The sequence below is a fragment of the Vanacampus margaritifer genome, chromosome 2, assembly GCF_051991255.1.
Source record: "Vanacampus margaritifer isolate UIUO_Vmar chromosome 2, RoL_Vmar_1.0, whole genome shotgun sequence".
Classification (NCBI taxonomy): domain Eukaryota; kingdom Metazoa; phylum Chordata; class Actinopteri; order Syngnathiformes; family Syngnathidae; genus Vanacampus; species Vanacampus margaritifer.
In genome coordinates this window covers 34,283,913-34,306,497 of record NC_135433.1, presented here as the reverse complement: position 1 = coordinate 34,306,497, position 22,585 = coordinate 34,283,913, and the positions used below count along the sequence as shown (strand labels likewise).

General features: G+C 37.5%; 1 protein-coding gene across 4 annotated transcripts in view; it reads right to left on the bottom strand.

The window, feature by feature from the left end:
* The window catches only part of tnk2b (tyrosine kinase, non-receptor, 2b), a 54,581-nt gene extending 32,155 nt beyond the window's left edge, over positions 1–22,426 (bottom strand). For 3 of the 4 annotated variants that reach the window (XM_077557847.1, XM_077557848.1, XM_077557849.1), the window contains exon 1: positions 1,013–2,148. In XM_077557847.1, coding sequence (XP_077413973.1) covers positions 1,013–1,120 — 108 coding nt within the window. In that variant the 5' untranslated portion in view covers positions 1,121–2,148. Of the gene's footprint in view, positions 1–1,012; positions 2,149–13,738; positions 13,911–22,211 lie in introns of those variants that run through there. The other variant, XM_077557850.1, reaches the window with a different exon arrangement.
* Between the last annotated feature and the right edge of the window lie 159 nt (positions 22,427–22,585).

Genomic DNA, 22,585 nt, shown 5'->3' with positions numbered 1-22,585 from the left:
CCTGATGAAAACTGAGTTGAAACGCGTTGGCAATAAAATGTCAGCAGCAAAGTGCCTCGACTATGCCTTTTTATTTTATTTTTTGCCCACTGAGTTTGAAGAGCACCTGCTGTTAGCAGCTCCTTATACTGTCACTACTACCTACACGCTTTTTTTGATCCAAGGTTCCTTCCCCTTTTTTGCTGGATTTTTCATTTGTTGGACTATGACAGTTGTCAGCAACCTTTCCTGTCAAAAGAGATATTTTAGGCCAAATAAATAAAAAAAATGTGTCTGGAGCCGCAGAACATTTGAACATTATGATGAAGGGAAAAAAATGTGTTTGTGATAGTCTAATGTACTGAGGGCCTAAGAGCTCATTAGAGCTGCATCATAATGAAAAAATACGGAGCATCCAAATACATAGAGATTCATTTTCTTGTACCTTACGTCTTCTGTTTTGGGTTGTCGTTTTTCTGTCATTTTTCAGACTTTGTTTTTCCTACATTTTTAGCCTTTCTATCAAATTTCTGACATTTATGGCAATTTTGTGGATATATTAGGGTCATTTTCTGCATCCCTTCTTCCCTTTTTGGACATTGTATGACTACCGGTATTTTTGGTCATTTTATTATAGTTTTGGGGATTTCTTCTTTTGTTTCTGGACATTTCATAGTTACTTTTTAGGGTTGAGCTGGGATTCAAACCCCGAACCTGTGAGGCAGAGGTGCTAACCAGTAGGTCACCGTGTTGCTCATTTTGGTCTTATGTTTTTCTACATGCAGAAAATTGCAAGTAATATTAAAAGTATGTAGTGATGAAGGGCATCGGCGTATAACTTAACTTGATAAGCAGTAATAAATATTACTATAAACATATTTCTATGATATCAATATTAAAAACCCTTTGACAATAAGCTGACTTTTTTTCATGACGTTTCTACCTTTGTATAATCTCTAAACCACTGAGCATGGATTTGTTGGAACTCATAACAGCAGTGAAAATAACGACAAAATGAAAAGACAAGATCTACCTCTTCATCATCACTGTTTACGCAGTGGTAGTCAGATTCTGAAGTCTCCTGCAGTCTCTGGTATTCTGCCGTCTCCCCCATGGCAGCACGTCCACATCTAATTAACATTTGCTTCCAAGTCCAGTAGTCAGTCAAAGGCTCAGTCAGCTTGCTTCACAGTTTATACTTTCCTTAGGAAGACGGCTCAAGCATTCTGCTTGGCATCCATCAACATTGACTGGTTTTGCATAGCTTTGAGTTCATTTATATGCCATACTGCAATACTCCCACCTTCATTGTAGTCCTCATTTTGGTTGAGTCAGCTTAGACAAAGAGTTCACGGTTCAGTGATAACGGCTGTGCTCACTGCCCAGGTGCTGGTCTTTGCAATAACTGATTTGATGGTGCATTCTGGTGAGTTCTGAAAATGTAATCCTCTACAAATACACAATTTGGCCACAAATGTTGAGTTGTCCAAGCTACAGAATATCTGAAGAATAGAAGGTAAGTTCCCAGTACAGTCTGCCGTTGGTGACATGAACTTCCGGGTTCAAAGCATATCACTTCACATTCATCGTTGTCAGTCCTGACTCGGAAATCACTTACTCGGGTCCTCAGCGGAGCTTTTGCAGCTGGGATGAAGAGCAGAATTGAGGAGGCAATGTGTGGCACTGAAAGTTAGGGATCCTTTTCCATTGTTCCTTCTGACCACTACCAAAATTGCTTCACCTCCTCGGTCACCGACTCTCTGATTCCTCCTTTGCACTGTTTTAGTGCTGACGCATGCTCTTCTTTCATACCCAGCGATGCTGCGCTCTGTTTCTATCTCTGTGCTCCAGTCATTAGTATTGCCAGTTCGTCTTCTCTCACTCAAACACCATTGAGACAAATGGTCTGTTTTTTTTTACCTTATTTCATCCTGCTCGCCTTTCAGGAGCAGATGTGCCAGAAAGACACAAATACATCTTCCTGATTGCTCGGTTGATGCCTAATCCCATGTTGTTGTTGTTATTGTCAGCTCCTCCCTTCCGCCTCTGAATCTGAACCCCGTTAACCTGCTTAACACACCCCCTCTTCATCCAAGCACCAGATTTGGTGAGTGGTCGCCTCCTCTCCTACAGTGATGGCACCATCCACCCACCCCTCTTCTTTCTCACTGTCCCGTGTCCCGAAGTCAGCATCGATCCAGTTTATTGTGGTCCTGTTGGAGGCAGCCAATGGCGGCAAGGCAAGTCACGCGTGTGGAAGAAGTAGGCGGGACAAGTGTAACAGGAGGGGGAGCCTTCATGAAGAGAGTTTATCTTACATCTGAGAGGGATAAAAAAATAAAATAAATAAAAGCCATGATGCTTTGTGTGTGCATGTGCGTGTGTCAAAAGCACCTCTCCCACTACTGGGAAGGTATCCAGACCATCTGGGTCCACACTAAATGGACATCTGGATGTGGAGGAAAATAGAATAAAATAACAATATGTGTTTGGACATGACCGTGCCTCCTGGTCTTTCCCAAGTTGTAGTTGAAACTACACTTATTTTAAAACACAGTCACCATTTAATTTCTCCTATCCCAATCTTGTTTCCTTGCCCTCCACCATTTGTGGCCTGACTCTCCTCCCACTCTCGTGCCCATTCCAGTTTTATTGATGTCCTCGGGCCGGTTATTTGCAGCTCGATGAGCAGCGTGAGCTTTTTGCTCTCATTTCCTCTCCTGGCTCTGCCTCTCTACAAGCCGGTAGTGTCATGTGAGCACCACACAAAATTTAAATGTATGAAATGAGAACTAGAATTTGCAAGTCACAAATATTAACAGGACCAACCAAATGTACATAAAGTCATTGTTTTTGTCATAACCTGTCATAGAAGATTAGTTTTATTATTACACACAATGTATCAACAGCATAGCCAATCTGCTGCTGCCCAGAATACGTCTTTGTTTTCCGGTTGTAACTGCATGCTCCTGAAAACCTACATGGGGCAATTCTTATTGGTCAAGCTTGCAACTGTGGAGCAGCCAATCAGATTTGGGGCCAAAGGCTTACAACCTCGCTCAGCCTGCATCAGCTACTAAATCAACATCTATGATCCCCATCTGCATCGCTGCATTGTTTTGTATCATGCGATTTCAATTTATTTCTTCAACGTGTACTTCCTCATGCTTTGAACATATTATAATGAAACAATATTTTGCTGAAAACAGCAGGTTATTTAAATAATCGGTCACGTGAGGTGCGGAATTAGGACCCAAACGCAGACAGAGCTTGATTTGAATGGCCTCAAAGAAGACACTTGAATAAGAACTTTGAGCTGGCTGGGTGTGGAGAAAACCTGATGGCGAGAGCACGGGTGGATGCGTGGAAGCAACCTCGAACACATGGCAGAACAGCTTGCCTTGCTAGGGCAATGCACAGTTCTATATAACAGAATAAAGGCCAATATGACAAAATAAGAGTGATTAGAAAAACTAAGAGCGACTAATATAGGCACATAGCAACTGAACACATTATCAAATTATCATCACAAGGGACATAGTAACTGCATAAGACTCGACAAGACTAGGAGTGGCTAATGCATCATCATTATTCATTATCATGAACAGTAAATGCAAATAAACCATATTCGCTGCTGGAAAAAATGAGAATCAATTGTCTTTGTGAAACCTGGAAAACCTCTTGAAACAAAAACTGCCTGGGTCTTAACCAATGACCCCAACAGCTTTATTTGTCAGGCAACTTGAGTCAGAGGAAAGGAAAGCTGAGCCTGCTAAAACATAAACGCCTCCTCTTTCCATATGATGGAGCATCAGGAGAGGTAGATCAGACAGGCTGTGGGTGTAAAGGTATGGAACTCTCAGACCAAACACCTCCTCTAAGAGACCACTGAGAGTCCATAGCGACATGAAGGACCATGCCCCCACAGTCCTGCCTGTCTCTTTACGATCGCTGGGGAAGACCACAGCCTTTCGGGGACAGGAATAAGCTGTTGAACAGGAGTAGGATGAAATCCCTGGTGTCTCCTTTGAGTGAGGTGGTTGCAGGATGGAAATAGAATAAAAGTTGTAACTGCAAAGAATGGCTGATGTAGCATTAGCATCTATAGTAATGTGCTGTTGATAACGTTCTTGTTTTCAATCAAAAGGTTTTGCATGGAAAGGTTCTTGGGACACCACAAGCGTGCTCTTGGATACACAGTTTATATATACAGTGGTACCTCGGAGTTTGAACATAATTCATTTCTGCAAAGTGTTCAAAGTCCGAATTGTTCAACCTCCGAAACATTTTTTCCCATAGGAGATAATGTAAATGCAATTAATCCGTTCCCAAGCTCCAAAAACAGAAAATTCCCATTTTAATTTATATTTATGTTTTTTACATTTACAGTACAGTACAGTATTTAAACAATAAAAAAAGACTCAACCTTTTTTGTTATGTTGTGTGGCATCAGTGGTTGATAAATGCTATGTTAATACTAGCTTTAGTTCAGTTTAGTTGCGTGTGTATTTTACATTGGGCATATTGTTAGACTACTACGCGGTCCTTGCGTGTGTTGTTTAACGTCAGGCAAGTTGTTGAACAGCTAAGGGGGGTCCTCGTGCCAGTATTTACAGAAGTAGTCACGGTAGATACAACTGTGCGATAATCTCCTTCTTAATTCCACTAGTTCGTAGTTTTGTCATGTTTTTCTTTGCTGCCACTGGCGCTGTTGTCTTTCTTTGGGCCGATGGCGAAGAAAATTGTCATGGAAAAATCAAAACGCAAAAAATATAAACGCACCGTATTCGTCTCAACTACCGCAACGAGAGCATTCGGCTTTGCTCGGCATTTTTTACTCCGATTTTTTGGTTGAAGTCCGATTTGTACGAGTTCCAAGACGTTCAAACTCCGAGGTTCCACCAAAAAAAAAAAATACTTCCATCAGGCCAAACAATGCAGTCTCGCTTCTTCATCACTTTGTGCCACTAGCCTAGGGTGACCAGACGTCCCGGCTTAGTCCCATTTTTTAGCCTTGTGTCCCGACTTGAGTACCGGCGGATTTTTACGCATGTCCCGTCCCGAGTTTTGGATCATGTGTATGTCAATCCCACAGTTGTCAAAATGATTCACAATGAATGATGATGATGATGAAAAGGATTGATACGACAAACCAATTAAAAATGAATTTAACTGTTAAATTCTTTCTTATGAACTTTCACATTCACGTTTGCGTTCTCCTGTCATCCGCATATATCCGAACTATAATTACTTCCTGCTTCCGTGTCATGGGAAATGTTCTATTTATATAATGCTCGTGATTGCAAGTCATACCGAATGCAAGCTGTGCTTTCCTGGTGGCATATTTCCAATGTTACAATGCGGGACCGGAGCGAAGTAAACACCACAACCAGCTTCCAATTGCTGCCAAGACTGAGCAAATATGTTTGTATAATGGCGAGTGTGTCGCATCGTTTATCACTGTTGAACTGTCGACCAATATAGCATTTAGCCTCAGCTAAAGTAATAATAATACAACCAACGGCAACCAGATTGACTAGCGATTCAATTTGTCATAAATAATTCCTGGTGAGAATTGATTGTATATTTGATTTTCAGCTAAATTGCAGTGTCCCGGGTTTTAATTTTGAAAACTTGTGTTAGCCTGATGCTTCACCACCTTCACATGAGCTATTGCTCCCTCACTCTCTCGCTTACACCTTAACGGTGCACACTGCAAAACACAGAAGTAAGGGCACAAAAACTATGTCCAAATCCTCTCACTGACATCTCACTAATAACTCGATCATGGGTGCTACTATTTGGAAACTAACCATACTGAGGCAAGTGAGTTAATGAGGAATCATGTTCTGCTAGGGTGCATGGCAGCAGTGTGAAAAAGACCATGTACATTAATGGAAAACGCATTGATGAAGGACTAGCATACACCCCCCCCCCCCAACTCCTCCCCAATACCCCCAAACCCACCCACCCAGCATGCTCAGTTTAAATCAGTCAAGTTTAGGCAAGTTCAGTATCTTAACTCATTCACTGCCATTGATGGCTATAGACGTCAAAAATTCATTTGAACTATTTCTATTAGTTTAACATTTTTTCCCCACTTTTGTTAACAAGTATGTTAACGAGTATGAAAACCTAGAAAAATGTATTGTACATTTAGAACAGATATAAAATTTTTGATTAATTGTGAGTTAACTATTAAAGTCATGGAATTAATTACAATAAAAAAAAAAAAAAATCGCCTGACGCGATTTAAAAAAAGAAAACATCATTAAAAATTTGGGGCATCAGGCGATAAAATTTTTTAATCGAATCGCATGACTTCACTAGTTAACTCACAATTAATCACAAATTTTATATCTGTTCTAAATGTACAATAAAAAAATCTAGGTTTTCATCTTCTTGTTAACAAAAGTGGAAAAAAATGTTAAACTAATTAAATTTTGACGTCTATAGCCGTCAATGGCAGTAAATGAGTTAATGACTTCCATTTACAATGCAGAACACAATATGAGTTGCTGGGAGACATATTATCCTTAACGAATCAACCTTTATTGCCCCTTTCCCAGAAAGATTTCCACTTGGGCTCAATGTGCGTGTGTATGATCCATTGCTACATAATTCTCAGCTCTCACGCTGTCTTTCTAGGAAACGTTGACGGCACGCACGGGTGTGGGAGGTGTTGGCTTTCTCGTGTCCCTTCAGGCTAAACAGGTGGGATTTAAGAGGAGAGCTAAAAGCCTGCGGACCAGTGCAGGGCAGGATTAGGGGGACACAAGTATGACAGGAGGGCCCCAAAGCCTCAGCTATGTGTGTTTATGCCAAGGTCGCAGGTGATGAGCTTTGCAAGTCATCAGGAGATAAAGCTCTCAGCGTTTCACTGCCATCTGGGTGCCTGGTCATCTATGTCATGCTGGGGGGTTAAAGTCTCTGTGTGTTAATAATACCACTATTATTGCTTTCAGCGTTCAAATCACAATCTAGAGCAGAATGTCTTTCATTGACTTAACCCATTATGTGACCTGCTTGTATTGTATGTCATCATTACTATTATTTTTTTAGAATTATTATTTATTATTTTGTCCATCTATCATTTTTGTCTAAAACATATACCTGGAAAAGTAGTTTGAGAAAAATACCTAAATGAAAAGACATGTGACTTCATCCATGTGAGGTCTGATGATATGTGACCACCCAGTGTAACTTTGCTATCCTAATGTGTAAAATGAGAATTTAAACTTACAGGTCAATTTCCTAAGCATCTTGTACAGACGACCCTGGGCTAAAGGTCACAGGGGCTAAGGGACTGGACTGGTCTGCAAATAGCAAACTTTTTTTTTTTAATTGCCAGCCACTTTAAATGCATTGGAAATATTTTGAATTTTTTTTTACCCAAAAAATTCCTGAAAAAATAAAATGTGGATAAACTGCCAATAGGCACTTTCCATGAAAAATGGGCGTTAGCTCCCACCCCAAAAGAAAAAGAAAAATGACCCAAAAAAAAGGAAGAAATATTGGTTGAAAATGTATATCAAGCCGAGAGTTACTTCTTGACTACTGATTTGTGCAAAGGGCTCAATTTTGATACAAACTTACAAACAAAAAATTGCTCAAATTACCTTAAATCATTTTATTAGTAGGAAATTCTATTATTTTGGATTGAAAGAAAATCACCAAAAAGGACCACAAAAAAAATTTGTTGACCCAACAAATTCTGCCTTATAATGGGCAATTATCTGCGTATTGGGTCAATTCTAAAAAAAATTAATAAAATTGTGTGTGTAGAAGCTATTAAAAAAATTAATTGTGTCACTCAATATTTAAGAAACAGATAAATACAGATAACCAACACTTCATTTCTATTAGGGATGCACGATAATATCGGTGGCCGATAATTATCGGCAATTATCAACCACTTTGACGTCACAGATAAACCAGATAATAAAGACATCTTATAAGATATTAATAGACATGACACGTTGGTCCATCTGTTGTGGCTTAAGTTGTGCCCAACTCCTCAACCCCTCCCCTCTCTTATTTTAGCGTTGCATATTTGTGACGTCATAATGCGCGCGACCTCGTGTTCACAGAAGATGCATCATGGCAACATGGTGAAAGGCAGTGTGGGCATTCTTTACTGTGTCTCCCCAAAATATTACCCTTGCAGTTTTTTGTTGCATTTTTAAAACATAACTGTATTGTAAACTCAAAATGAGTTACTGGATGTCTTTGAAGCAGAGATATCAATAAAATTCAGCTTCATGGTGCTTTACACAATGTTTCAATGTATTTGTGCATGTTAGGCTTATAGTAGGGCTCAAAAGTATATTTGTATTCAAGTTAATTTTGAAAATAATTATTGGATTACTTATCGACATTGGCACTTTCTAAATTATTGGTTTAAAGGTATTGGTTGAAAATGGCATTATCGTGCATCCCTAATTTCTATAAATCTCTTCCATTGTTTAAAATTTCAACTAACCATTTATACAACATTCCTAGAAAAATCGCAATGCCCGGTAAACAATTTTTTGGAACAGGCACGCGGGCTACTCATGTGGTCCTTGGGGGCTTCCTGGTGCCCGCGGTCACCACTTTGGTGACCCTTGAATTGTACAGCATTGAAATGGTTCTCTCTGGCCACAAGAGGGCAGAGATAAGCAACCTTAAGAAAGTGGCACCTTTAGTGAAGCAGTCATTTGCACTTCCAAAGTGGCTAAAACTTGTATTATTATTATTTTTTTATTATTGTTATTATTATATAATTGACTTATGTAATTTGAACGGTTGATTCTTGGCTCAAACACTTTCTCGTCGTGTGCCGAGCACAATAGGTGTGTGTGTCCCATTCACAGCCACTGCATAATTGCATCATCGCTCTACTATGCGTGTGCGCGCGTGCGGTCAATCTGCACTTCCGTGGCCTGCTACCGTGAGTACCTGAGCATAGTATTAGATAAGAAAGACAACAACAAGTTGTGCTCTGTGACTTTGAGAGTGCACTTGTCAATAAGCGAACGGGGGATTTGAAATAAAAATAGAGTGACAATGGAGACTAGTAGATGAGTGTAAAAAGAAAAAAAAATGGTGCACACATTTAGTAGGCTACGGAAAGAGATGACGAGTGTAGCGGTGGGTGGTATGGTGTGACAGCCGGAACTATGTTCAGGGTTAAAATAACACTGTCCTGCCTCTTACATGCCCCGCACACACACACACACACACACACACTTGGAGTCAGGAAGGCTCCCTTTCCTCCTCTGTCTACTCTTGTCAGTCTGAGCCCCCCAAGGCCCTCCAAGCATTCAGAGACACTCTCCACAAAAAGCTCACTCAATGGTACTGCTATTTTGGGTTTCAGTCTACGCTATAATGTCCACATCCTTCCATATTCCTCTTTTCCCGATTAGCATACTGCTTTTGTACCTGTCCACCCTTCTTTTTTTCTGCATAACCTCTGTCAGCTGATTAATAATTGAAGGGGAGTTAACAGGGCACAAGTTCAAGTTCAAGGTTATTTTTCCACAATTGTGGCCCTTTAACAGCTCGTTGTGGGACACTGCTCAGCCCACAGATTGTGAAACATTGTTTTAATTAACTACACAAGCGTTCTATCAAAACGTTTTTGATTGAAATGAAGTTAAATGGCAGACGAAAGAGTCCTGACCTAAAACAGGTAAGCGTAGGACAACAGCACAACAGGACACCCACTTGCCCTCATGCTATTCAATGCCTGGAGACATTTTGAGACATGCATGATTTCGCCTCTAATAGCAGACATGTAGCCTGGCAAGTATGTTCCGCCGTCTGTATGTTATTTGAGAAAAGCAATTTTACACAAAAGCGTGCTGGCACAGATATTTACGACGGCGTATTAGGGCCACCGTATAAATATATATTTTTTTTAGAGGGCAGGGGCAATATTCCGAGAAAAAAACTCGCAAATTTGCCACTTTATAAAGTGGCAAATTTATGAATTTTTTTCTCATACACGTAGCGTACTACTCGCACTTTCAGTCGGGTTTCCAAATAAGGAGATAGTAATTGCTTTAGCAGAGATTAACCATATCATGTGAAGCATTCGCTATTTGAAGCGTTGTGTACGGCCACTGGCCAGCGACAAAGACGACTAAAGACGATTAAACATTTAAGTTAATTTGTTAAAATTTATATTTACTTGTACCTTTATGTTTTCAGAATTATTATTTACACATTCATACATGTTGGTATTTTTTGTACAAGTATCTAAATTGATGTGTCAAATCTGTTGCTCTCCGTCATTCACTTGCATTTACCTATGGTATGCTAGCATCTGATTGGATAGTGTTAGTCAGCTGATAGGGGATCAGGAAGTGTTGTCGCTCTGGCTGCGGTGAATGACGAGTAAAGTTTTCATTTAAGAATGAATCCGTCTCCATCCTGCCTTTTCATTTTATAAACAGTGTCCAAATAACCCCAAACAAATCCTCACATGATTAGACGATAGCTACAGTACGTTACGTGTTTTTCTCGCAAATCTGCCACTATACAAAGTCGCAAATTTGCCACTTTATAAAAAAACTTGTAAATTTGCGACTTTATAAAGTGGCAAATTTGCGAGTTTTTTTCTCGGAATATTGCCCCCGCCCTCTAAAAAAATATATTTATACGTGGCCTTAATACGCCGCAGTAGATATAGTAAAATACACCAAGTCTGTAAAGTTCTTTTTTTCTTAGCCTTCCTCTTTGTACTAAGTCTTGCAGACACCTGCCTCAGAGTGTCTGCAGCATCCTGTGTGAGGATCTGCTATGGCACGGAAGTTTCTAAAGCCACCATGACTCATACTTCCTTCCACGATTTTTTGTGCTGTGTGACCATGACAACCAATGTGGTAACAATCAAAAAGCTTTTTCATACACAATACACACGTCTGATCAAACAGGACACAGTGAACCACACAAATGGACCCGGCGGCATGGGCGGGCATTGGGGGGCCCGGCCCCGCCCATGCAGTCAGCTGTGCCTGCCCTGGGTTGGAAGCTGTTTTGAGAGGCCTCGCCAATATGTTCTTCCGATCAGTCACATAAACTTGCGTTGCCCCATTATACTTTTAAATAATCACTATAAACTGCTAACATACATCTGCACTTAAAAATAAATTAGATACTATTATTAGTGAATCACAATGTTTGTAAACAAAAGATCAATACATAACAACATCAGATTAGTAGAAGACGAAATAGAAGGCCAGGGATTCTTCCTTTTTCCTTGACTTCCAAAAGGCTTTTGATAAATTGGAACACAAATTTATTTTTTGAAGTGCTGCGTGTATATGGTTTTGGACCAAAATTGTGTAGGATAATTGAGCAGAAAGGAATTACACATCTCCACCATCTCTTCTCAGATAATATGTTTATATCATATACATCCTTGCTCCAAAAACACAAAATAAAAAAAGGAAATTTTTTACATTATCTACAAGTTAAAAATATGATAAAGAAAAAAATTCCAACACTTCAGGGTACACTCTAACCGCCTGTTTTAGCTAAAGATATTAACAAGCTTTCTCCGACAACAACAAAAAAACTTTCAAAAATATATGAGCTACTTTCATATACTGATAAAATGTCTTTACCCATCTGGAAATGGGAGACAGACTTGTCTATAGCACCGGAACCTGACTTTTGGATTCAAGTTTGTGAAAACGCATTTAAAATGACAAAACACACAAATTTACAACTTATCCAATATAAAATTATTCATAGAACATACATTACTCAATATATGATGAAGAAAATGGGACTCTCAGACTCTTGACATTTGTCTCCAATGTTTACAAAACACGACAGACACTTATGTTCATGCTTTATGGTTATGTACTCCGGTTATGTATTTCTGGACTAAAGTCTTAGAAAAACTTTCCGCTATCTTGGACTGTAGGATACCTTTATCTCCAAACTTGTGTTTGCTAGGTGACCTAACAACAACTGACTTAACACATAAACAATTTCAATCTACACTTGTAGCCCTTACTATCGCTAAAAAAACTATTCTTGTTGACTGGAAAAATAAACAAACTCTGAATATCGACCAATGGTCTAACCTCCTCATAAATCACATTTTAATGGAAAAAATATCTGCCTCAAATAAAAAACAAATATCAAAATTTTTAGAAACATGGTCTACGTATATAGAATTTTTTAACCTAATTCTGGTTACTTAATTCTGTCTGTTAGCGAGAGCCACCACATCGTGATAGCTTACATTGATGTTTCTGCATTTGGCAATTTATTATTATATTATATTATTAGTATGGGATTTTTTTTTAATGGGCTTTAGGTGAACTGATGAATACACACACGCACACACGCACGCGCGCACATGCACATGCTCACCCACATACAAAAAATAAAATTATATATATATATATATATATATATATATATATATATATATAAATAAAAAATAAAAAATAAAAAAAATATTATTTTTTTAATAAAAAAAAATTTAAAAAAGGAGAGCAATGATGATGTCAAATCGAATGAACAATACTGAGCTTTCCTGAAAAAAAAAAAAAGGATAATTGAAACTTTTCATACAGATACTGCAAGCACTGTGATACTCCCAACCTATGCCACACCAGGTTTTTCTGTAAATAGGGGCGTGGAACAAGGATGCAATATTTCCCCTTTCCTATTTATAATGGCGGTTGAAATTTTGGCCATTATGTTCAAAAATGGAAAAATTAACCATTTTTAATGAGCAATTTGGGATTAGTCAACTCGCAGACAACACAACAATTTTCCTTAAGAATATGGAACAAAATCCAGAAGTACTAAAACTAGTTGACACCTCTGAAGCATCTGGTTTGATACTTAATCGCACTAAATGTAAACTTATGGCAATACATGATTGCAACCTCACAGAAGCATATAGTATCCCGATTAAATCTTGTGTGAAATACCTGGGTATTAACCTAACTAGAGATACTGCTGCAAGTGAATCATTAAATATCCAAACAAAAATGAATCAATGTAAACTCAAATTGAATTCTTGGCTACAACGAGATCTAACGATTTTTGGAAGAACATATCTAATTAAAATTGAATCTATAGCAAGGTGCATTGATCCAGCATATTCTATGGCTATACCAGACAAATCAATAAAAGCAATAAAAAAAAAAAATGTTTATTTTATTTGGAAAAATAAAGTCCACTATATGAAAAAAAAATCTAAAATTGTAAAAGAATATAAAGAAAGTGGACTTCAAGCAATTTACTTTTGTAAATGCTGTACTTAATGTTAAATGGTTAAGATATTTCCTAATAGAAAATAATAGCATCTGGTTCTGTATGTCCAAAGGTGTTTTTGAAAAAATGGGAGGTGTTGAATTTGTACTTAGGTGTGATTTTAACGATAAAATGCCAGTTAAATTATCGTCTTTTCATAAGCAAGTCCTGCTCAGCTGGAAACTTTTGTACAACCACAATTTTACACCACATCAATCCCCAATATGGAATAGCAGATGTTTTCTTTGCAACAGAAAATCAATCTTCTTGCAGAACTGGATGGATAATCGAGTGTGGTCAATACGCCACCTAACGGATGATCAGGGCAACTGGCTTTCGTTTGAAATTTTTTGTGCTCTCTACAATGTTAATGTCAAAGATCAGAATTTAAAAAGATTTTTCAAGCAATTCCTCAAGCTGTTAAGGAACAGATTGAGAACATGGATATGGACAAGTGACGTTCTGTTTGCACTGAACAAATGTTTCTTACCTGTGTGTGATGTTAAGGCCCGAGTAATCTTCCAAATATGCTGTTCTCAGGTTGATGGCAGAAGGTCAGACAACCTTAGACAAGGCCCCCAGTCTGTTTGTCCAGCTGCAAGACCATGACATTTTGATTTCATCTTCATTCATTGGTTAAAACTAATCCAGGTGTGTATTTCCTGAAAATAAAAATAACACTGATTAGTCATGCAAATCTAGAGATATATCTCTATAATATACACAAAAAAATGTCGATTTACTATTAAGTGATTAATCAAAATTCTAAAATGTGATTAATCTGATTAAAAAATCGTTTGACAACTGTAATTTATATATATATATATATATATATATATATATTTTTTTTTTTTTTTTTTAACTTTTAGTTGACTGTGCACATACTGCATGCATTCAAGGACAGACAACAAAACCAGACATCTCAAATGTAGCAGAAAAGGACAACAACACCAAGATCCTACAAGATAGTGACAATGTAATACTTTTATTTCATTGGCCTGAGCACAAAAAGAGGAAACAGGTGAGTCTTGACGAAGAAGAACGGAAGCTAAGTGCCCCTAAAAGTCCTTGAATAGGTGAATTTACAAATGCCAAACCACGAAGACGAGGGGGTTCAACGTATGCCATAGCCATCAAGTATGGCTGGGCAATAAATCTAATTAATTTGATTAATCGTCATTTTGAAAATGGAATCGTTGAAAATTTGATAAATGGTGAGAATGACTTTTGTCTTCTGGATTATCAAAAGCTCTTGTTCTTATGTTCTGTTACATCCAGATGTTATTGTGAGTTGTCATTTTTGTGGCAGAATGCTGCTTGCAATAGCTACTAACTACTAAATTGTGGCAATGAAGCACAAACTATGAATGTTAAGTTTATGTTCAAACTGTTTTAGAATCAGTATATATTATTGTTGTCCGAGTTGACAAACATTTTTGCTAATTTCTCGGTGGAGAAACTAAAGTGCCAAGTCGCCGACATCCACCCACTTACACTGTATGCACATAGTGACATCAGCGTTGACAACTATTTGCTCAGCATGACCACTAGGGGTGTGCCAAAAAATCGATTCTCATAAGAATCGCGATTCTCATTTAGTACGATTCAGAATCGATTTTAAATGCCCCAAAATTGATTTTATTTAAAGTATTTTATATTGTCTTCACTTTGCCTGTGTGTGCCTTTATTTGGAGCGCTATGTTGTACCCGATTTGGCCACTGAGGGGCAGTGTGGGTCCACGTGGTCTGATACACTGTTAAGTTGTAACCACATTAGAGAGTAGAAGGAAAAAATCATGATCAAGTTATTCCAATAAAAGTTGTTTTTTTGCAGCGCGGTGCCATTCTTTTGAGTGATAAAAGTGCCGCGAGTAGCGCGCTAATTAGCATTAGCAAGTCAGACTGGAGTAGATCATTACGATTCCTTGCACATCTATAGATTGAAGCAAAAATCATTGTCAATCAAATCATTTTGAATCGAAAATCCTTCTTAATGGAAAATCGATTCTGAATCGAATCGCAGACCCAAAAATCGGAATCGAATCGTGAGACATTCAAAGATTCCCACCCCTGATGACCACATCGGTGCTGATAACACCCACTAGTGGGAGCAACTTCCGGTGCTGGATATGAATGGAGTTGACATTGTCCCAAGTCAGGTCTGCGGGCTGGGGTAGAAATCGCAGCGGGCTCGTGAATGAATGAATCCATCTGACACATTCAAGCGCCACCAAATAAAGCGGATGACTAAAGAATCCCAAGAGCAAGCTTCGCTATGTTTGCTCCACAAACGAAGTCTTTGTGTGCAGGAAAACACATACCCAATTGGGTATGATGAATTGAGAAAAGTCCACACACGTTGTGGTTGTACTTCATGAATAAATACAGATATTCAATCTGGTATTCATGAAGTGAAAAAGCCTTCAAGCAGCGAGCGAGTCCAAAGCAGTCAGCGGCAATAATGTCACGTAACAGAGCTCTTCTATGCTACTACACGTACGTCAGCAGGCTGGACAGGAAGAAGGTCGTTTACGGGTTCAGTCCCGAGCCTGACACATAATCGCATACAAATACAGGAGTTCCAAACCAAAACAACAAAAACAAGTGAACACAAACCCAAAAATGAACAAAAACGGTTACTGTGCTGACTTGAGTTATTACAGTGAAACCCTTTCAACGACACAATTCAGAGTGCTGAGTTGAAAAAAGAAGTCACAAAAGCAGCACCCGAAATCCAAGCTCACACTGCTGTCACCAATGACGCAAGAATCCCTACTAAAGGTTATCCCGCAAATACAACCCTAAGTCACTGCCAAACTAATATAAGCATACAATCTGCCTTAAAAGTACCTCAGTCAATTTGAAGAATAACCTCAAGAGCAGGAAAAGCCGGCATTGACGGCTCGGTTCATATGGGAGAAAATAAAAGCCAAAGCTGAAGATGATACATTGTGGGAGAGGTGAACGTTATCCTGCAGGGAGTCCTGCCGTCTCTATTACTGTTATATACGCCGACGAGGCAAGCGTGTTATCGTATACGGTAGCATACAGTAAGTGCTTTAACGGGGGAGGATCAAATATCCTCATGAGAATTATCTTTTTTGAATGGCATAAACATTTTACAAAGGAAATGTATATATATATATATATATATATATATATATATATATATATATATGTATATATATATATATATATATATATATATATATATATATATATATATATATATATATATATATATATATATATATATATATATATTAGGGGTGTTAGAAAAAATCGATTTGGCAATATTTCGCAATATTACAGCGCACAATTGTCAAATTGATTCAATATGCGGCCAAATCGATTTTTAAACATAAATTTTTTATGGGGATATTCAACGAAACGTCTTACTTAGGGTTAGGATTCACACATTAAGCGTGGAAAAATGTTATATTAATGGAACATTGAACCTTAATATTTGATTTCAGTGCTGTTCAAACATGAAACAGACTGCAAACTGTTTGTTAAATGTTATAAAACCTGAATTTTCAGATAAATAAATACATTTTCATACAAATCTTACAGTGTACATGTACAAGTTTACTGATTAGTATTTTCCAAATTTAAGTAAAAAAAAATATTAATCGCAATAGTGAATTTATAGATTCGTATCGGGATTAATCGTTATCGAATCGAATCATGACCTATGAATCGTGATGCGAATCGAATCGCCAGGTACTCGGCAATTCACATCCCTAATATATATATATATATATATATGCACATATACATTAGAATGATTACAGAACCTCTTTAAAATGAATGTTCATCTTAGCCCCTGAGGGGTCATCATAGCAAAACACCTTCAAATACAAACTACTAGGGGTGTGCCAAAAAATAGATTCTCATAAGAATCGCGATTCTCATTTAGTACAAAATCGATTTTATTTAAATTATTTTATACTATCTTGCCTTTGTCTGTGTGTGCCTTTATTTGTAACACTGTTCATGTTGTACACTGGCCACTTAGGGGCATTGTGGTTCCACGCGGTCTGATACACTGTTAAGTTGAAGCCACATTAGAGAGTAGAAGGATAAAAGTCACGATCAGTTATTCCAATAAAAGCTGTTTGTTTTTTCCAGCGTGAAGCCGTTCTTTTGAGTGATAAAAGTGCCGCGAGTAGCGCGCTAATTAGCATTAGCAAGTCAGACTGGAGTAGATCATCACAATTCCTTGCACATCTATAGATTGAAGCAAAAATCATTGTCAATGATTGTCACCATTTTGAATCGAAAATCGGCCTTAATCGAAAATCGATTCTGAATCGTATTGCACAACCAAAAATCGAAATCGAATCGTGTGAGACATTCAAAGATTCCCACCACTACAAACTACAACACCAAACTAGAGCTGTCAAAATGAATCGACAAGTAATCGATTATCACATCAATCTTCTGTGTTTAATCAAATGAAGACATTTGCAAACATCTGTTTTTACTTTGGAAAGCAATGACCAATCCGGTATCGTCAAACATCAATCCCCCTTTATTTAAATCACACACTAAGTACAAAGTACGAAATGACCAATGATTGGTTAATAAACAGTAATCGGGGGGAATGCTTTTGTAATACACTTGAATGCAAAATTAAAATGAATCCGATTAGTCGATTAATCAATTGAATAATCGATAGATTGATCAATTCCAAATATATTTGATAGTGACGGCACTACAACAAACCTTATACCATCGAGTGATACGGTAGAAAAGGGGTGTCTATTAAATTGGACGGCACTCAATCAGTGACTTATTTAGTAGTCTTCTTCATACACCGAAGAATTGAAACAAGACACGGGTTTCATTTCGTGACCCCGCCCTGTCACAACCATATGAATGCGGATGCTATCTGTCCCTAATTAAATAACCTTCAGTGAGGAAATTGAGGAAAATGACTGACTCTATGCTACTGATTGTGTTTAACTACATTTACGTCCCATGATGGTCAGACTTGCCTAACTCATCTCAGTAAGTCATGAAAATGTCAAGAAGAAGAAGAAGAAGAAGAAGAAGCTAAGTCAGCCCAAGCCATGGAATTTTCTCCACTGAGGCTACATTTACACTGAAGGTGAAAAGTATCAAGTCAAACGTAAGTAAAGTGGAATTTGCCCTGTCAGGAGACACTAACAATCTTTAAGGTTTCATTACGCCAATAAAAAAAAGAACCATTACGCGCAAATGGATTGCATGATAAAAAAAAAATGATATTCCCACGTTTACTGATAACGAGTGCCGTCACGTCGACTTTGTGACATGCACGATACTGACAACTGACTGTGTGTGTGTGCGTGTGTTTTACAGTACAGTGGTTAGGTTGAGCTCAGGCGAACTTAAGAGGGAAGGAAGTCGAGAGTTTTGTTCTATTGCCCTCAGGCTCAGGCATTGTATTGATACTGGCCGTCGAGTCAAGCCAAATGTATTCAAGTAGTTTATTTGAGTTCAGAAAAAGTCATGGAAAAACTCAAATTCACAAAAACAATTTTGTTAATGAAGTCAAATTAAAACGAAAATGCTTTTTTAAAAAAAACGACAAATAAACTAGATTTTATGTTCACAAAACAAACGAAAACTAACTATAATTATAGTGAAAATGTCCTTTGTTTTCGTCATTGGTAAATTAATTTAATACATGAGCCTTTGGGGATGATTTTAAATGTGATTTGAAGTATATTTATTTCGATATTAACCGGAATAAGGACATTTGAAAGTGTGCCGCACAGAAGTGATGTCATCTAAAAGCAGCCAATAGGAAAGCACCCTCAGATGACGACGACACGTTTGGCTCGCCTGCTTTTTCATTGAACTCAGCTGAAATGCAGCGCTAGGTAAGAAAAGTGTTACTTTTTTCATTTTGCCATGGTGTTTATTAAATATTGTGCACAAGTAATACACTTGTCGATTAATCGATTAATTTTGACAGCTCTAGTTTGTTGTTGTAGTTTGTAGTGGTGGGAATCTTTGAATGACTCACACGATTCGATTTCGATTTTTGGTTGTGCAATACGATTCAAGAAACGATTTTCGATTAAGGCCGATTTTCGATTCAAAATGGTGACAATCATTGACAATGATTTTTGCTTTAATCTATAGATGTGCAAGGAATCGTAATGATCTACTCCAGTCTGACTCGCTAATGCTAATTAGCGCGCTACTCGCGGCACTTTTATCACTCAAAAGAATGGCACCGCACTGCAAAAAAACAACTTTAATTGGAATAACTTGATCGTGACTTTTTCCTTCTACTCTCTAATGTGGCTACAACTTAACAGTGTATTAAACCGCGTGGAACCACACTGCCCCTAAGTGGCCAAACCGGGTACAACATGAACAGCGTTACAAATAAAGGCACACACAGACAAAGGCAAGACAGTATAAAATAATTTAAATAAAATCGATTTTGTATCAAATGAGAATCGCGATTCTTGAGAATCTATTTTTTGGCACACCCCTAGTATTTGACACTTTTTTTTTTAAAAACACAAACTAATACTGAAACTAACTCAAACTAAACTAAAACTAAGAAATTTTTAACTAGAATCACTTATTCTTATACTTATCACTTATAATTAAAACTAACTAAATTAAAAAATAATAATAACTCAAAACAAAATAAAAACTAACTAAAATGAAAATTCCCAAACCCTAATATATCCCTAATATAGACATATTATTATTATTAGACATAAGAAAACATCCTCAAGGCTGAAACTGTTGTCTTTCCATTAGGTGTGTTAGAAAAAATCGATTCTGCAATATATCATGATATTACAGCGTGCAATTCTCGAATCAATTCGATATGCGGCCGAATCGATTTTTAAACATCAATTTTTGATGGGAATATTCAACAAAACGTCTTACTTAGGGTTAGGATTCACATATTAAGCATGGAAGAATGTTATATTAATGGAACATTAAGCCTTAATATTTGATTCAAACATGAGACTGTGCAACCTGTTCTTCAAATGCAGTGGCTCAGTTATAAGACTGAATTTCAGATAAATAAATACATTTTCATACAACTCTTACAGTGTACATGTACAAGTTTACTGATTAGTATTTTCTAAATTTGAGTAATTTTTTTCCGCAATAATCAATTTATAGACTCGCATCGGGATTAATCGGTATCGAATCAAATCGAGTATCGGCGCCGATATTGGGCATTTTGACGAATATCGGTATCCGCCTCTTTTTTTTTTTTTTTTTAATCTGACGGCCGATAAAAGATAAATCAAAAAACATTTTAATCTCAGGGAATTATTTAAAATTTTATAAGAGATGCTGCTGACCCTGGGAACCTTCTGCACGAACATCTTTACCAGATAAAAGTGCACCTCTCGCTGTTTAACATTCAATAAGGAAACGATGAGACTAAATTGCAGCGTCCATTCATCGTTAGGTTTGTTTGTCTCCCCCGGCGTCGGCGCTTCCTGGTTTTCGCACAACTGCATACACCCCCCCCCCTCCCTAACCCTAACCCTATTTGTTTAATTCTTGGTTTGCTTTCTTATTTTTACGGATTGATTTTTTTCCGGGCAAAAGAGAACGGATGTGTGGTTACTCTTTTGGGTTCAAGCACCATTGAGTTCCGATTGTTTCTGAAAACTGGAATGGTCTATTGGGAAAACTGTTTCGGCTGACAATTATAAACAGTAAACCTGTTCAATATTTACAGGTGCAAATCTTTTTTATTTTTTACGGAAAATGTATATTAAATGTTTATCAGTGTATTTTATAGAAATTAATGTGGGGGGGGGGGTCCCAATGCATTTAAAAGGGACTCAATTGCACACGGATTTTTACTGTTCGTGAAACGGGCCTGGTCCTATCCCCCGTTAGCCTTTTTATCAAATTAACTCATTCACTGCCATTGACGGCTATAGACGTCAAAATTTCATTTAAAATATTTCTATTAATTTCACACTTTTTACACTTTTGTTAAAAAGAGTATGAAAACCTAAAAAATATATATTTTTAAATTGTACATTTAGAACAGATATAAAATTTGTGATTAATCGTGAGTTAATTATTGAAGTCATGCGATTAATTACAATTGAAAATTTTTAATCGCCTGACGTGATTTAAAAAAAACAAAAGAAAATATTGTTAAAAATTAGGGGCGTCAGGCGATTAAATTTTTTTAATTGTAATTAATCGCATGACTTCACTAGTTAACTCACGATTAATCACAAATGTTATATCTGTTCTAAATGTACAATAAAAAAATAGAGGCTTTCACACTTGTTAACAAAAGTGGGGAAAAAAATGTTAAACTAAGAGAGATAGTTATAAGGATTTTTTTTTATGTCTATAGCCGTCAATGGCACTGAATTTTGAGTTAAGACGTTAAAATAAAAAATATATAAAAAGTTACACCTTAAAAATAGATATAAATAAAAATCTGAGGAATGAAGGGAGAATTATTGGGATGATTTTACTTGGAAGGAATGTCACATGCCAACTTTCTCTAAGGGATCTAACATTTTACAAATAGGTTTTATTTGTTTAAATAAATTAAATACCTACATGTGCAGTGTGTACCTCGCCTATATGTTCCATAATGCACATTGCATAACCATGTTACAGTAAATTTGCTCCTGTTGATCTCTCTTGCAACTCTTAGATTCGTATAGTTTCTTAATATCTAATGGAATAAATAAATAATATATACATATAGTGAAATGGGTGAGTGATTGCAGATGTCACGTGTGACAAAGTGCTGCCGTGTGTTTCACAATACCGTAGTGACAGCACCACTCACCCACCTGTTGGCTAATCCTGCCATAAAATCTATACAAGTGGGGTTCTTACAAAGAAAAGCACGTTTACGAAAAGTTGCAGTGCATTGCAAGACTGCTCAAACTTGCACATTATGTCAACATGTGTTAATTCCTGTTGGTGTTTTGAGCGCGTGCACGTACCTGTCAATCTCGGCTCGTATCACCCCCAGTTCCGGTGTGCCTGACAGCCCAGCACGCCTGCTCCAAACTAACGAGGACTGACGCATTTGACGGTTCCAGCAGCTAGAGCCAGACAATGCCTGAATATATTGGCTGCTCAATATATAGAATTGTTCGGCACTACGTGCCCTAAAAGACAGCTTTGAAGCCGCTAATGTCTGTACTGTGGCGTCTTTGTACCGTTCAAAGATCGTCGATTGATGTGTGACATATCACGCTGTGAACAATTCGTGGCCCAGTATTCGGTGCACAGTCCACAGTGTAACATTTCAACATTTTATTTTAACCAAACCTGTTATGTCAAATATGCCATAGCGACTTCAAATTAGATTTTC